Below are 17,129 nucleotides of genomic sequence, written 5' to 3'. Positions count from 1 at the left end.
GGTCTTGAACTATCTCTTTAGTGTGAATGTTGTTACAATAACTGGTTATCTCTGGAGCACACAAGTGTTTAATGTTTGTGTTTTATTATCAATGAAGCCGTTAGTTAATGCACATGACTAGCATTTCATTGATTTTGCTAATAAGAAAATTAGAAAATCAAACAGTTCATTTAAAATCGGGTTCAATCAGACTCCCCTCCCCCATAAGGAAGTGCCCAGCTTAAAGTTAGCACCACGTGCCCAGCACTGAGTGAGACACTGAAATAGTCTCCAAAATTCCTCAAGCTCAGCCCTTGTCCTCACTCACACCCTCACACATGTCCCGCCTTCTTCATCGTCCCCATTAAGCGGCTGCCTGTTAACTGAGTGTTGATAAGCTCTCTCCAGTGCTGTTGTGAAAGAGCGAACCACATCTGTTGTTCCCACCCACTTCCCAGATTCCTGGCTCCCAGACAGAGAACAGTCAATTGCATTCCAGATGCCAAGATGCACGAATCATCAAACAGAAACAATTCTCTATTGAGAACCCACATGTCCCTCTCTGCAGGTGACCTGAGAAAGCAGGGACATTCCTGCTCATGGGAAGGCATTCACGCCATGTGCTCTGGGTCTTTAGCAGGCTCCCACCGCTTTTTTTCATTCTGCATCCTTGGTTTATCTGCACAGTACGTTGATGGCCTGTCTCCAAGACAAAGGTCTTCATCCTCATCAAAGCAAACACCGAAATCCTGAAGCAGCCGGTAAGACTACAGAAGCCACTCAAACCCTTCTTGTGCTCTCCTCCAAATGTAGATTCAAAGTCTCTGGGGAGGGAGGGGATGTGTGGGAGGGAGGGAGGGGGGCAAAAAAAAATCAATAAAATATGTAAAAATAAAAATAAAAATAAATAAAAAACAAAGTCTGATGTGTTGGTTAAAACACACACACACACACACACACACACCCCAAATGGAGCCGAAGAAATCATCAAGAAATGCTAGGACCTAGCTGGTTTGGCTCAGTGAATAGATTGTCGGCCTGTGGACTGAAGGGTCCAAGGTTAATTCTGGTCAAGGGCATGTACCTTGGTTCAAGCTCCATCCCTGGCCCCAGTCTGGGCATGTGTAAGAGGCAACTAATAGTTGTGTCTTTCTCACATCAATGTTTCTCTCTCTGTCTCTCCTCCTTTCCATTCTATCTAAAAAAATCAATGGGGAAAATCCTCAGGGGAGGATTAACAACAACAAAAGAAATGCTAGAAAAGAATTTTCTTGAATGAAGGAAGGATCAGTGTTTCCAGAAAGAATATGCCCAAGAACCAAGAGTCACAATGTGAATGTACTAATGTCACATAACTGTTCCCTTTAAAATAGTTAAAATGAAAAATTTTTAAATAGTTGAAATGATAAATTGTAGGTAATGTGTATTTTACCACAATAATAAAAAAGAAGTACCAGGAAAAAATTGTACATAAAGTTGTATCCCAATGATATAAAATAGATAACATATATAATTAATCTGAAAATACATAGAAAATACACTGGAAAAATACTTCACCCTAGGAACAGGTCTTATCACTTGATGTTGAACTTTCTGGTAAATTTTTTTCTAATTTCCTGTACTATCCAAATTTTGTATGAATATGTGTTTCTTTTACAATCAGAAGGATGCATTTTAAAAAGTAACACTTTCAAGTCTGTCCCTTCTTCACTGCAGCTCTTAGCAAGAGCCCCTTCTTCACACTGTACCTGGACTGTTTCCATAGCCCCTGACTAACGAGTGAGACCTCTCCTCCTCCCCCTCTACGTCACACCAGAGAGAAAGAGTTCTGTGAAAGTATAAGGCAGAGAAGACATGTCACGTGATACTGTATAATGCATGCAGCCATCAGCCCCACCCTATTCCTGGTCCTTACTCATCCCAAAGCCTAATCCATCCCTGAGCCATGCTTAGTCCTTCAACTCCACCCAAACTCTTCCTTCTCCTTAGCTGAGCCCTAGGATGATGCCAACTTGTAGGCATCATTGACAAGGAGGAGTTTGATGGGTGGGGTGGGGAGAGGGAAATGGGGCAGTTAACACTTCCAAAAGTCTCTAAAGGAGGGGATTCAGGTAGAAATTTAGCTGAATTTGGGGATTTGTATTATATGTTTTTTTGGGATGACTTGGTGTGAGAGTAATGAAAATTAGAGAGTTGTCATAAAAATAATGTTTACCCACTGAACACAAATGATTTTACTTGGATTGTACATTCATTGGGGATAGTATGGGTTAGGGTTGGTGAAACGTATAGGGAGTCCTACTACCATCAAGCCACCTCTGGTTTCACCCCTCTCCTCTCCTCCCGCCCCCCACCCCCCATTAGCTTCCTGCTAACTCTTAGGTCTCATCACTCAGATGGATCACAACTTTCCTGACACCGTAGTCTAGGTCACACGTCCCTCCTCTGGACTCTCCCAGCACTGCAGGTACACCTGATCTCAATGGTCCCACACCCCACACTGTCACTCTCCGTGCTGACCAGACACCAGGCTGCAAATCCTTCTCTACCAGCAATGTCCTTCATTTGGTGTTCTGGTCACCAAGTTCTGGTACTATCTGTCTGCAAAACCTTTCCTTCCATTCTATCTCAAACCCAACCAACACAGGCACTGAAACTATTTTTGTCAAGATCATCAAAAATGTGCATGTTGCTAACCACAACGATTAATTTTCAGTTCTCATCTTATTGAATGAATCAGAAGTAGCTGACATTCCTCCTTCTTAATAAACTTATTTCACTTGGCTTCCATGACCCACATCTTTTGGGTTCATCCTACTTGCCTAATTGCTCCTTCTCAGTTTCCTTTGCTGCTTACTCCTCTTTTTCCTTATGTTTTACATGCAGTGGGGTATCCTAGGCTCAATCCTTAGCCTTTTCTTCTCCGTCTACACAATGGTTTCTCAACTTTGGCACTATTGGCATTTGGGGTCAGATAGTTCTAGGCATTGTAGGACTTAAAGCAACATCTTTGGCCTCTATCCATTCAATATCAAGCTGTGACAATCAAAAATGTTCCCATACATTGCCAACTAACCTCTGGGGAGAGTGGAGAATCACTTATGGTTGAGAACTACTGCTCTGGGTCTATAGGGAATTCTCCTTTAAATATTCTAGATTTTAATGATCACTTCCACTCTGTAGTATTTAAATGCTATATATATGCCAATAATTCCCAAATTGGTATGTCCAGTTCAGACCTCATGAATTCCAGACTAAACTATTCAATTTCCCATTCAAACACTTCACTTCTATATCTAATATCCCAAACTCAACCTGTAGTCTTCCACCTCTCCTTGAAGGTAAGCTCCATCCTTCCAGTTACTCGAAATAAAAGTCTTGGAGTCATCCTCTATTTTCTTTTTAAAGCACTGCATTTTGCCAAGAAATCCTATTAACCTTCAAAATACATCCAGCATCTAATGACTTATCTCACCTCCACTACTTACCATGACCCCACACCTGGGTCATGGCAACGACCTCCTAACTGGTCTCCCCAGTGATAGCCTTGTGCCACTACTGCCTATTCTCAGAAAAACAGCCAGAATGAGACTTAAAATACAAGTCTGATCATTTCGTTCCTTGTTCAAATCCCTCCAATGACTTCTCATCTTATTCAGAGGAAACCCAAGGTCCCTGCAAGTCCTTCTGTGATCTGGCCCCTGTTACTCTCTGAGGTTAAAAACTGCTACTCTCAATTATCAGCTGAGAGGAGAAAGCCGAGGGGAGCGGGTCTAGAAGGAATGACCAAGAAATCATGTCTGGAGGTTCTTACAGCAAGATGTTGTGTGGTGGTGTGTGTGTACGTCTGGAACTCAAAGGGATTCCGGACTGGAAATATGCATTTGGGAGTTTTTGGCACACAGTATTTAAAGACATAAGCCTGGAACAGGTCCCCAAGGTAGTAGATTTAGCTAAAGACGACCAAGAGTGGAGGCTCATGGAACCCCAAAATTAAATGAGTGAAAAGAAAAGGAGGAACCAGAAAGGGGGACTGAAAAGTAGCTATCAGCAAGGTGGGAGGGAAACCAATGGGGTGAAGGGGAAGAACCTGCAAGCTAAGCGAAGTAATCTTCCAGTAAACTGAAATCTGTGCATCAAAGGTTTCTCTCTAAACCTATTATAGATTCATCATAGGGACTGCTCTGGGAAATGTATGTTCTATTGCACAACAAAATGCAGCACACAGTGTATTTCTTTCACCACTGTGCTTAATTGCCCATTAATTTATCACATACAGTTCTTGGTTTTAAGAGTCTTGTCTCCATTTCATTTCCTTCTGTTTTCCTATTTATGATGGTATCACTGTTTAAATAACCTAAAAGCTTAGGCATTATATGAATAGGGCATATGTATGTAGAAATACCAATCAACACATGACTAATGCAAGAATTAATTATCTAATTATTAATTTTGTCATTTACTTAAATGAGTAGTGAAGGATCAAGATGAAGAAAAAGAGCTGCTCCTGATTCTAAACTTAATCATAACAAAACCCAGGAAACACAATCTATACTAATAAAAGGGTAATAGGCTAATTAGACCAGGTCAACCGGCCATCTTCTGGACATCCGACTTCTTTCCAGACAAAGCCATGGTGGTGGGGGTTGAGGCAGAGGCAGTTAGGGGCAATCAGACAGGCAGGGATAGAGTTAGGGGTGAGATCAGGCTAGCAGGGGGTTAAGGGCAACCAGAACTGCAAGGGGGGGCAGTTAGGCTGACCAGGCAGGCAGGTTATACTTATCTTATTAACTGAAACCCAGGGCAATGTCTTTGCCTGCCGTATTTCTAGTCCACACAGATGGTTTCTTAGAAGCAGTTGCTCCCCATGAAGCTGAGGTCATATTTCCTCCAAACAGTAACCGAGCTCAGACGCCATGTGCAGCGCTTCACATGTGTATGGCAGCATATGCTTCCATCGCATCCACTTCTGATTTCCCTCATACACATTATTCTGCGAGCTCCTTGGACATTATCACACATCTGTACATAACCCATGAATGCCACAAGGTCAGGCCAATACTCACCTGCAGCTCTGCAAGAAATGACCGCGTCAAGGGAGTCCAAGCACTAAGTAAGTGCTAGGCTAAGCTCCTTACGCGAATTAACTGACCTATTGTTGGAATAAACACCAGATTGGTTATTAAATACGAGGGTCCCTCGGCCTGGCCTGCGGGGATCAGTGGACCTCCGAGCCACCACAGCCTGGCCTTACTGGCCGGCTCTGGGCTCCTGGACATTATTTCTCTAGAGCCCAGCAACAAAAAATCAATAAGGAAAAAGATTTGCTGTTTTCAGGCTCTTCTATTGTATCTTATTCCCACTAATGAAAACTGGTATGCCATGGGCTATTGGAGCCTGGGGAAGGTGTGGGGGAGTGGGGGAGAAACTGAGAGATTGGCTGTTCCATCCCGCTCACCAGCCCCGCCCCTGCCTCTGCTGCGGGTTGCCCTCTGTGTGTGGGGTGGGGGTGGGGGGTTGGCGTGCCACCCACATCCTTCATCATCCAACCCCATTTCCCCTTTCACCATCAGGCGATCAGAGCCTGAAGGCCGGGAAGGGACCAAGAGGTAGTAGGCAGTGCACCTCATAGTGACATCTGGTCATTCTGTCATTAGGGTCAATTTGCATATTGCCCTTTGATTATATAGGATGATGAAGGGAGGTCCAGGGGAGATGGGTTTTAGTTTGGGCTGTACTTTAGCTGGGTTGTACTTTCTAACAGGGCTGCCCCTCAACAAAAGGGGTACCCGACAAAGGAACCAGCACAGAGAAATGGGGGACCCTGAGGACTCCTCTTACTGAGTCTTCTTCGTGGATCACCTAGAACTCAGTCTGCCTACTCCTACTCCTCCCCAACGTGAGCCCTACTGTGTGTCCTAGTCTTCAAAGGGGGACGCTGCTGGGCTACAAGCTGCAACTTGACCCTGTGCACAGCCAAGAGCAGTGCTTCTACCCTAAAGCAGCCTAGCATTTGCTTTCCATTACTATGCTTTACACTCTACTGCTTCTCAAAGAAACTGTTGTTGAAGTCCTTCAAGAAATAATGATCTTTGGCTGGGAAATCCGTACCCTTGGGAAATTCGTATACTTTGAAGAATGTGTAAGATGAGAGTATTGGGGGCCCGGGTGTGTGGGGGGGTGAGAGACAATGGGAGCCTTCCTGCTCCTGTCCCCACACAAACACCCTGAACACTTAAGTTTGCAAGTCCTAGCATATCCCTAGAACCCAAGTGGCAGGTGAGGTTTGCATGAAGCAACAGTGACATCTAGTGGTTTCATACTTAATCACACCCATGCTCAGGTTCAATGAGAAAAAAGAAAAACAATTTAAACCCAACCCTTTTCCCATCCTTTGTACCTCTTACCTACTACCCATACCTGCTGGGAAGTTGATGGGAAATAGAAAAACCAGTAAAACAGTGAATCGTTAAAATGAAGCATGCACTACACCTGAACTATGCCTTTATATAACCGTTGATGCGCAGCCTGGGTTTCTTTCCCGAATGTGGATCTGCTGAGCTATTGCTGGGTCAAACCTAGCTATTGCATTAGTCAAACCACTTACATCATCCACAATGCCCCGTTTTAGTTTGTTTAAATGGGTGAGAACCTTCAGACATCTGTGAAACAAGCTTTCCTCCACTGATATTATGGTTTGGTTTTTTCTCAGAGTTGGCCCACTGTTTAATAATCATGGCCCTTGTGCTCCAAGACTAACTAAAAGGGGAAAGACCCAGCGTGGGTTTCAGTGTGTGGGGATCTAGTGGCCAGACGGTGTCCACTACTCCATGGAAGTCCAGCAGCTGGTTCGGGCCAACCCTGACTCAGCGAGGAGAGATCTTCTAAGTGTCCATAGTAAGTTTCCAGTTGCTTCCCAGTTCTGCCTCAGTCGTCCTCAGGTTTTTAACTAGGGGCAGTGGGCCACACAAAGGCAGGTGGAGGCACAGGCTTCAAGAAGAGCCCCCATTAAGTAGGTTAGGGTGTAAGGGCTGGAGCCACACTCCCTGAGGTCAATTCCACACTCTACTGCTTTCAAAGTCTATGACCTTAAGAAAGCTACGCGCCGAAACCGGTCTGGCTCAGTGGATAGAGCGTAGGCCTGCGGACTGAAAAGTCGCAGGTTTGATTCCGGTCAAGGGCATGTACCTTGGTTGCGGGCACATCCCCAGTAGGGGGCGTGCAAGAGGCAGCTGATAGATGATTCTCTCTCATTGATATTTCTAATTCTCTATTCCTCTCTTCCTCTCTGTAAAAAATCAATAAAATATATTAGAAAGAGAGAGAGAGAGAGAGAGAGAGAGAGAGAGAGAGAGAGAGAGAGAGAGAGAGAGAGAAGAAGAAGAAGAAAGGAAGGAAGGAAGGAAGGAAGGAAGGAAGGAAGGAAGGAAGGAAGGAAGGAAGGAAGAAAGAAAGAGAGAGAAAGAAAGAAAGAGAAAGAAAGGAAGAAAGAAAGGAAGGAAGAAAGCTACGCATCCCTCCAAGCCTGGTTCCTCACCTGTAACATAAGAAGGATTACCTTGTGTTTATCTTCTTTTGTTATCCTGTAGACCTACAGTTCTCAAGCCTTTGGGTCTTAGGACCCCTTTACATATATATTTTTTTAAATCATAAGGACCCTAACGAGCCTAAGCTGATATGTTATATCTTTTGATAGTTACTGTTTTACAAATAAAAAATATTTGATTTTTTTTCTAAATGACAATAAGTACATGAAAGGAAATAACATTTTATGAAAAATAACTCCACTTTCTAAAACAAAGATTTTTGGTAAGAGAGTGGCACTGTCTTCCACTTTCGCAAACCTCTTTCAGGCCTGGCTGTGACGGAGACAACTGGTTTCCCTCGTCTGCTCTGCACTCACCTGTTCCACTACCGCACACCCGGGAGCCTCTGAGAAACGCCTTGTGCACTCAGGAGAGTGGAAGTGGCAAATCAGATCTTAACGCTCTTACAAAAATAGTTTTGACCTCATGGTCTCATCAAAGGACCCCCAGACATCCACAGGGGCCCCCATTTCAAGGTGGCAGCTCATCTCACAGCCCTAGCCAGATCTCCTGGTGTCAAACTCAGTGTGGCAGTCAGCTCACTGTCAGCATCTGGGAGGATGTCCACAGACCGCAGGCCAATGGAATTGGATATAAAATACAGCTGCTGGTGAAAGGAGGCAGGAAAGCCCCACAACCCAAGCTTACATAGACCTTCTGGGCAGAAACTCCAGCCTGGGCCACACAGACCAGACCCTCGTTCTCTGCTGCATGGGCCAAAGCTCAGTTGTGGCCACCATCATTCCTGCAGTACACCCATTTCTCTGGGTCAATAGTAGACAATTGTTTTTCATCATTATTTTTCTTTTTTATTTGTTTTGGAAGAGAACCAATTCAAGGGAGATAAAAGGTTCACTTGATAGAATTCCTTTTCTGAAATTGTTTTTTTAAAATCTGAAAATCCAATGGTTGTGTGTGATGTAATCATTATTTGTTATATTTATACTAGAGGTCCGATGCACGAAATCATGCATGGAGGGGGGGTTTGGGGATCCCTCAGCCTGGCCTGTGCCCCCTTGCAATCTGGGACCCCTTGCTCCTAACCGCCCAGCTGCTCACTCCTTACTGCTTGGCTCGCCACTCCTTACCACTGCCACGAAGGCAGGAGAGGCTCCTGTCACCGCCACTGTGCTGGTCAGCCGTGAACCCAGCTTCTGACTGAGCAGCACTCCCCCCATGAGAGCGCACTGACCACCAGGGGGCAGCTCCTGCATTGAGCATCTGCCCCCTGGTGGTCAGTGTGCATCATAGTGACTGGTCGTTCCACCATAACGGTCGCTGGGCTTTTAGTAGCCTTATAGATCATTAAAGGTTGGATGGTAGTTGTTTCCTGGCAAGCTTTTATTACAAACGTTGCAGACTGAGACTCTCTTAAATTTGTTTCATTTATTCTTTTAGTGACCATTTAAGCTACTTAAGTGTAGCTACTTAAGCTACTGGTCGATGATATCACAGTCACTATGTCCCTCCATGACACTCACACCCATGCACGAGGCACACTCAAGCGATGGTCCACTTCCTGTCTGAGGGGTTCCACAGTTGATCTCTGTGAGTTTTCAAAACGAGGCCGGAATTGGCTGCCTGGACAGACTTGGACAGACTTCATCGGGGGCAGAGCTATGTTCTCCTCACATGGGCATCAACCACACAGGCTCTCTCCCTCCAACCCACAAGTTCTAGAAACATGAGAAGTTACTGTGTCTATCCAAACCCGCAGAGGCTGGCACCGAAACCCAGATCCAGAGGCTGCAGTGGGAGGGACTGGGAAGGAAATGCTCACTTGTTGGAAGTGAGCACCTAGCGATGATTCGCTTAGCACAGGAGTGCTGTGAAAACGCAAGCAGTGTGACGTGTGGCAATCATACATAGGAATTTACTTTTATTAATATAAACAGGATACTGTGTGAAAGTTTCCCCACTCTTGAGTGAAGCTCATGCTAATCTCCAGATGTGTGTTTGTGTGTGTATGTCTATTTTACCTAGACTATCCTAGTCCCATTTCTGTACCTATACGGATGTCTCTATCTATACATATGGGTCCCAGTAACTCTGTACCGATTGTTCCCTCCGCTTGGAAAATCTTTCCCCCAAAGACCTGTGTGAGGAGCCAAGGCACATAGTGGTCCTGACTCGGGCTCTGTGCTCTCTACCCAGCTCCCTGTGACTCCCTCTCAGTCCCTATGTCAGTGGGGCGGGAAGGAAGCCGAGCCCAGCAGGCGTGGCTCAGTGGTTGAGCATTAATTTGAACCAGGAAGTCAAGGTTTGATTTCCAGTTGGGACACATGCCCAGGTTGCAGGCTCAATCCCCAGTGGAAGGCATGCAGGAAGCAGCCGATCACTGATTCTCATCACTGATGATTCTATTTCTCTCCCCATCTCCCTTTCTCCCTAAACATATTTTTTTTAATGTTTAAAGAAACCAACTTGTTGACTTATAAAAAACAAACATCTTAGTGAGAAAAGAATAAAAAGATAATTTCTTTAACCTGATAAGTTACCTACCAGAAATCTCAGCGAACATCTTAGTGAATGGTTCCTTTAAGAGTCAGGAGTGAGATAGGAATGCCTAGTATCACTGCTTCTATCAACAGTGCAGGCCTAGGACAAAAGAAACGTGCTCCCCTCCCAGAGGCAAAGAGAAGCAGGCATGCTCACTCATTGCTCGCCTAAGTCCCACCTTTAAGGATGGCAATGTGGCAGTGTATGTAAGTCTTAAAAAGACGCACATTCTCTGACTGCAATCCTACGTCTATGAGCACGCCCTAGAAAATAGCTGAGGATGTAGCGTTAGGATGCTCCAGTGCTCTCCACAATCAGAGACAACCTGTGTGACAGCAGGTGCTGGTTCTGTGAATTCTGGCATGGACACAGGATGGAATACTAGTCACTGAAAATGATGCTGCACAAGAGCAATTCCTGGAAGGACCACCTAAACTAGTGTGCTCACCATACCTTTAATAGACACTGGTGTACACACACACATCAGAAAGACCAACACTAGGACATGGGTGATTCCTTATGCTGTTTCCCTAATTCTTTTAGAGCGGGTGTCACTTTTCTAACTAGGAAGCATATGTATTTACAACGCTGCCTCCTGTGGGGGTTGAGGGCAGCTGCTGTGTGCTCCATCATGGCTCTCTATCCATCCAGAATCCACAGACCAGAAAGCTAAGTTGCATTCTTATTGTTCTACTTTATTAAAACAAAGAAAAATCTAAAGGTTAATCTTATACACGCACACACACTCTCCAGTGATCTCTCTACTTACTCATATTGAGGAACCCTCTATTCTGCCAGGGGCTCAGCAGGCCACCATGCAACCCGCATATTAGACTGGGGAGTAGGGGGTGGGGTGGAGCTTACAGGGGTGTTTCCCTGGTTCACGTGACCAACGTGGGGGGCCTCACAGCAGGGTTCTGTGCACTGGCCAGACAGAAAACAGCACCCTAGCTACAACAATGAACGTCTTTATGCACATATCTTTGTAATCGACACAGTCTTTAGAACAGCGAGAGACAAAAATGGAATAGAATATCCCAATCAGTGACCACCCATAGGTCGACATTACAAACTCAGGGTGTGTGGGTGGTCTGGGAGGATAGGTGTGGAGGGCCAGGAGGAGCTCGTGCCCGGGCCGGCAGGCGCAGGCATCTCTGAGGATGAAGGAGCACTGCCCCGTGAGTGCTTTCGGGTTTGCATGGTGTCCAATACAAGAACGAGTCCATAGAGGTCTTTGTCCATGCTGTGTGGTCGAGGCTACTGCAGATTCTTTAAATTCCAAAGTAGGAAGGCTTAGAAGCTCACCAATTCATAACGGAAAGTGAGTACATGGTACAGTGCATGCACAGTATCGGAACAGAGAATGCTTCCACAGGAAATCTGTTAGTTTTTTACATCCTGACAAGGTCATTTTTTTTTTCTTCAAAAGACTATTATGCTTTCAGTTATTCATTCATCCAACAAATGCTCATCCCACACAATGTGCTCTCCCATCCATCCCTTTCTTAGACCAGCCCTGGGCAACGGGCGTGTGCTGGGAACAGAGACAGCTGGGGTGCAGCCAGGGGCCTCCACACCACCACTGCCTTCCTGGGCCCCCACCGCAGGTTGCTGGGAGCTGCCTGTCAGAGGAAAGAACAATTCTGTGCTGTCAGACATCCCTCAAGGGGAACAAGGCAGCTCTGACTCATTGGGGCAGGGGGGTGGGGGGAGAGGAGGGAAGAATCTGAGGTGGAATCATTCTTTTCTGTACAGTTGAACAGGTGGAAGGAAATCGTGTCATTTGCTTCACTTTGGGAAACGCAGTGGGTCTCCATTTCCGGGTGGGTTGCAAAGTCAGCCCAACCCTCCACCTTCCCCCCTCACCCCCTCACACCCCCGCCACAAGACACAGGCTGTAGGCGTGGCGGCTTTTTAAGAAGCTACCTGCTAACTTCAGGCGGCACAGATTTCAAGCAAAACTGCAGTATCTTATCAGTCATGTTTTCCATCTTCCATTCATTGGAGGGTCAAAATACCAGAAAAGGGATAAAGTGGCTTTTTCTCGCTATATATGTCATTCTTGTGTTTCCTGTTCAAAAAAGCCCACACCACCACATTTCCTATTTTATTATAAAAACATGTACCTCTCCTAGGAAAAGCCTTGTCTAAAACTACAGCTTTGGTTTCAGAGTTAGCGACCCAACTAGCTCAGATAAGAATGGCTGCCCCAGCACTATGCCTGCAGCACAGCCAAGGTCTTCCAAGACAAGGAAAGAGGCTGAGTCTGTGCTCCTGATGCTGGGAGAAGGGGACCGAGGAGTGAACCTTTGGTTTAGCCAAATGAGAGCTGCACGTGGCATGTTTTAAAATGCACTAACTGTTCAGGTCAAAGGGGTCGAGCTGGTTTAGTAAAACCACCGCAGGGCTGTCCCTGCCTGGAGGAGGGCCCTTGGAGTCAGGAGGGCGTGCAGTGTATGGCTTCCCAGTGGTGGTGTGTAGAACCTTTCCAGTGCATCTGCATGGAAAGAGCATGAAACCCGGCTGCTGCACTGGAGGAACGGTGGCCATGTCACCCTGAAGAGGGGCAGTATTTACCTGGCGGATCTGAGGGGCTACTTCACCGCTCAGTGGCCGAGTTCCCATTGCATAGTGGCAACAGCAGGTCCCTCTCTGACCTGCTGGGACCAGGGAGGAGTGGGTGAGAGAGAGCTGGAAAGCACTGGCCCTTCTCCAGAGAAAGGTAGTGTTCAAGGAACAAAGTATTCCAAGCATTCCAGTCAAAAGCAGCACAAAATTCAAGTAACAGCCTCTGCATCTGCCGCGAGAGCTGGCAGGGGAGTGAGCTGTACAGCGGAGGACACGGGACAAGCTGCCCATACAGCCCATCATGTCATCCCACCACGCTCCTAAGAGTAGAAAATGGGCCTTGGGGAAAGCTTAGGGGACTTAGCAAGCTGTTGTGAGCAGTGGTCGAGTGCCTACCCCATCTGTGTTCTCTGCATTAAGATCTTCAAGTTAGCCATCAACCTAAATTTCAGCAGATGAAAGTTTCCTTCATTTTGCAGCTAGAGATACTAGTAGAAAGGGAGGGAAAGGCTATCTGGAGTTTTCTCCTGCTCTTTAGCATAAGAATCAAAAACATCTTGAGACTGGCTGAAAGCAACAACTGAAGGAAAACTCGCACATACAAACATGCCCTCCCCGCATAGGGCATGAAGAGGGAAATCAGGAAGTTTTTTGCTACTAAGAAATTTACTTTCTGCTGAAACCGGTTTGGCTCAGTGGACAGAGCTTCGGCTTGACGGCTTGGTTCCGGGAACATCCCCAGTAGGTGTGTGCAGGAGGCAGCTGATTGCTATTTCTAACTCTCTGCCCTTCTCCCTTCCTCTCTGTAGAAAATCAATAAAATATATTTTAAAAAAAGAAACTTACCTTCTCTTTACAGTTTCTGTTCTAGCAAGCTAGTGGTGCATGCGTGCGTATTAACACCCAAAGGACCCTGAAGGCCCCTGGACAGGAAGAAGAGGGACTAACAAGTGTAGGTACACAGTCTTTTCGAAACAGCTGACAAAAAGTGGGAAGACTTCGCATTTTAAAACCACCGTTATTTATTTCGCCACCAAGAATCCATGTACCGGTCATCAGTGGATGGACAGACACCCCTCACCTCGCTCCCATAGTGAATCTTCCCATTCCATCTCCGAGCCCATCTATCTGTTTTCACCGGGCAGTTGCTGTTCTTCCGGCGCCGTGGAGGGGGAACCCCTGCTCCACCATGAAAAGGGATGAAAAGGGGGGCCTCGGCGCGGGGTTTTGGGGAGTCACCGCTTCTTGGTGCCGCCTCCCCCGGCGGCGGTGCTGAGGCTGTGGCTCAAGTGCGGGAAGCGCACAGCCGGGGTCCGCTCCGTGGGGCCGTACAGCCCCAGGTTCCTGGCTGCCGCAGACTTGCGCAGCGGCTTGACGCTGGGGAAGGGGCTGAAGATGGGGGTTTTGGAGCGGCCGCCGTGGGGGGGTTTGCCGGCGGCCCTGTCCTCCCCGGGCGCCTCGGGCAGCTCCGGGAGGCGCCGCTGGCAGGGCGGGTGCCGTGTGGGCTCCGCGTGGGCAGCGGCTTCCCTCTGGCTCAGTTCCAAGGCTTCCAACTTCACCTGCACCTCCGACACGTCGGCCTCCCCGAAGGCGGGCTCCGGGGACCGGCCCTCGATGGTGCGCCCGGCGCTGCCCTCCGCGCCGCCGCCTGCGCCTTCGCCCGCAGGGGACGCGCTGGGCTCGGAGGCGGCGGCCCCAGGGCGGCCCTCGCTCAGCTCCTCGATCAGCCCCACGGTGTCCCCGCAGCCCGGCTGGCCCCGGGCCCTCGGCAGGGCCTTCTTGTGGACTCGGATGTGCGTTCGCCACGGGGAGTTGAGCTTGGTCCGGAGGTCTTCGCAGGGCCCCGGGGATGCTTTGCCCCCCGCGTGGCCGGGCATGTGGATGACGGCGTTCCTGGCGGCTCGATTGGACATTTTCATCTTCTTTCCCAAAAGGAGGTGATTGATCACTGGGGAGTTGTTCACCTGAGACGGGAGGAGGCTGGTCACCGGCCCTTTGTCTGAAAGAAACATCGGAAGGAAGCAGGTAAGAGACGTGCCCTCAAGTCACCGGGTCCCAGCCTGTCCCCAGCCTTGCCCACGCGGTTTGGTTCCCAGGCGCTGGGAGCATGTGACTGCAGACGCAGAAACTGAATTCCAACCGGGGCGCTGTTCCCTCCTCTCTAAAGAGGAGGAGAGAAGGGGCCGAGGTCATAGAAAGGAACAGAGACTGACCCCTCCTGACTAGGTAGAGGCCTAATGACTTGGGGGTGAAGGGAGCTTTTGTCTCTGAGACGCAACCTCAGAGGTCTTCTATCCAGAAAACGTTGAAGATTTTTTAAAACATAGTAAGTCCAACATGCGTTATCAGTTGACTTCTGGCAGGCAAAGAACACACTGCGTATGACTAATGTGGGAGAGAGCAGGGTGAGAGGAAAACTACTTTTCCCCAATTTCTCCATAAAAACAAGCTATCCAGTCTGAAACACCCCAACTTCTTGCCCTCTGTAACCTAGGAGGCTGGTACCCCAACCAACTTCCTTCCCTCCTTCCGTTAAGTCTCAGAAACTACGGTCTTTGGCTTCTAGCTCAAGGTCAGTCTACACCGGAGCTGCTAATCCTGTCCTCCACCACCTCCTCTAACACCTTCCACTCCACATGTGAGCCCCACCAGGCAGCACTGGCACCCACAGCTCGTTGAAAATGCATAACCTGAGCCCCACCCAAACCTACGGAAACACGCTCTTCCTTTTCACAGACCCCCAGCTGGACCCTATGCACAGGAGAGTTTGAGGAGCAATGCTTTAGAACAGTGGTCAGCAAACTGCGGCTTGCAAGCCACATGCGGCTCTTTGGCCCCTCTAGTGTGACTCTTCCACAAAATACCACGTGTGGGCACGCACGTACATGCAGTTGAAACTTCATGGCTCATGCGCAGAAGGTTTTCGGCTCTCAAAAGAAATTTCAATCATTGCACTGTTGATATTTGGCTCTGTTGACTAATGAGTTTGCCAACCACTGCCCTAGAACAATCTCTCCCTAAAATGAGCCACATAAACCATGATCCAGAGTAAGGGTTGGCAAACTTTTACTGTGCAGGGCCAGATTACAAATATTTTAGTCATGGTAGTGTAAAGTCAGTCACAGACAGTGTGTAAACAATGGTCATGCCTGTATTCCAGGAAAACTTTATTTACACAAACAGGCAACAAGCAGGGTTTGGCCTGCAGACCATAGTCTGCTGACCCCTGACTAGAGAACGAGGCGCTGGGCTGAGTCAGCACAGAATCACCCAACGATTCACACAGTTCTGTTGAAAAAGGACTGTACAAAGAATTAGAACGAATGGATCCCAGCCCAGTCTGGACCACTCACTATCACTGTATCATCTCTAACGACTGCGAAGTCCTCATGAGTCACCACTTCCTCATCTTCTAAACGGATATGAGAATACCTGTTCCTTGCCTTCCTCATAGACTCCCCTGAAGGACAACATGAGGATGTGTACGTACCAATGCTTTGAAAACTGCGGAGCTGCAGTTGCCCGTTTCTTCTGTGATTAATGTGTGATTCAGGATAAAGTACAAATCGTCAGGTAGTCACCTCCTGTAGGGAGCAGCTCTAGGGCCAAGCCTCAGACTGACCTGTGGCAGGGCCACCAACAAGCCTCAGCGTGGAGGGCAGAGCCCTCCTGGCACAATTAAGGCTGACCTTAGAGTCCTCCCTTGCTCCTTCCTAGGTAGTTAATGGGCTGTGGGAGGTGCAGCAAGTGCTGCCAAAACAAGTCAAACCCACAAGAACATTTTAAACATGTTGACCACTTCCCTTCTTTTGCTTTGTGTGCTCTGACTATAAAATATAGCTTCCATTTTCAGGCTGGGTCTGTGTCAGAGATCCACCTAGCCCCAGCTGTAGTCTCTTTGTCTTCTTTAATCCTTTGCCGCCCCTCCTAAGGCTCACCTCACCGAACCTGGCCATGCTGAATGCAGCACAGCCTACCCTTCCTGAGAAGAAGGAGGTAAATTCAGTTTTGGGGCAAGATCAGTCACATGCTCCCAAGCCTCTTAAAAACATGTCAAATTTATACATTGGTATATTCTGGACAGGAATCATTTTCATTCAAATTTCACCGAGAACAAGACAAACCAATTCCAAAATCAGCGTATATTAAACAACAAAGCAGATTATTGCTCCCTGGGATTTGGGGAATTAAAAAGAAAAGAAGCCTGGCAATCCTTGGAAAAGAGCATTTCCAACTGCATTACCCCTGTGTTCTCAGCAGAGTCAGGACACAGTCACCTCGGGCAAGGCGTGGGGGCAGCCATTCCCTTTTTCTCAGATTACATGACCCTTTATTATAACCTTTTAAATGACCAATCGGTAGCTCGATTTAGTCATGTACAGATCGCAAAGTTCTATTTCTCAATGCCTGGAATTTGAGAGGCAACAGCTCCAAAATGTCTTAAGTCCAAGGATTGCTTGGCTTTGCAACACTGTGATCACTTGTAAACCCCTCTCC

The 17,129-nt window shown here is 47.4% G+C and overlaps 1 protein-coding gene across 5 annotated transcripts in view; it reads right to left on the bottom strand.

The window, feature by feature from the left end:
- Positions 1-11,016: 11,016 nt before the first annotated feature.
- Positions 11,017-17,129, bottom strand: part of TBC1D30 (TBC1 domain family member 30) — an 81,256-nt gene continuing 75,143 nt past the window's right edge. For 4 of the 5 annotated variants that reach the window (XM_045588217.1, XM_036456911.2, XM_036456912.2 and 1 more), the window contains 2 exons: positions 13,479-14,631; positions 11,017-13,305 (listed from right to left, as the gene is read on the bottom strand). In XM_045588217.1, the coding sequence (XP_045444173.1) occupies positions 13,868-14,631 (764 nt within the window). In that variant the 3' untranslated portion in view covers positions 11,017-13,305; positions 13,479-13,867. Of the gene's footprint in view, positions 13,306-13,478; positions 14,632-16,405; positions 16,615-17,129 lie in introns of those variants that run through there. The other variant, XM_045588218.1, reaches the window with a different exon arrangement.

This window comes from Pipistrellus kuhlii, unplaced genomic scaffold (genome assembly GCF_014108245.1).
Source record: "Pipistrellus kuhlii isolate mPipKuh1 unplaced genomic scaffold, mPipKuh1.p scaffold_m20_p_3, whole genome shotgun sequence".
Taxonomy (NCBI): domain Eukaryota; kingdom Metazoa; phylum Chordata; class Mammalia; order Chiroptera; family Vespertilionidae; genus Pipistrellus; species Pipistrellus kuhlii.
Note: the sequence above shows the minus strand (reverse complement) of the source record. Positions and strands in the feature narration are given on the sequence as shown.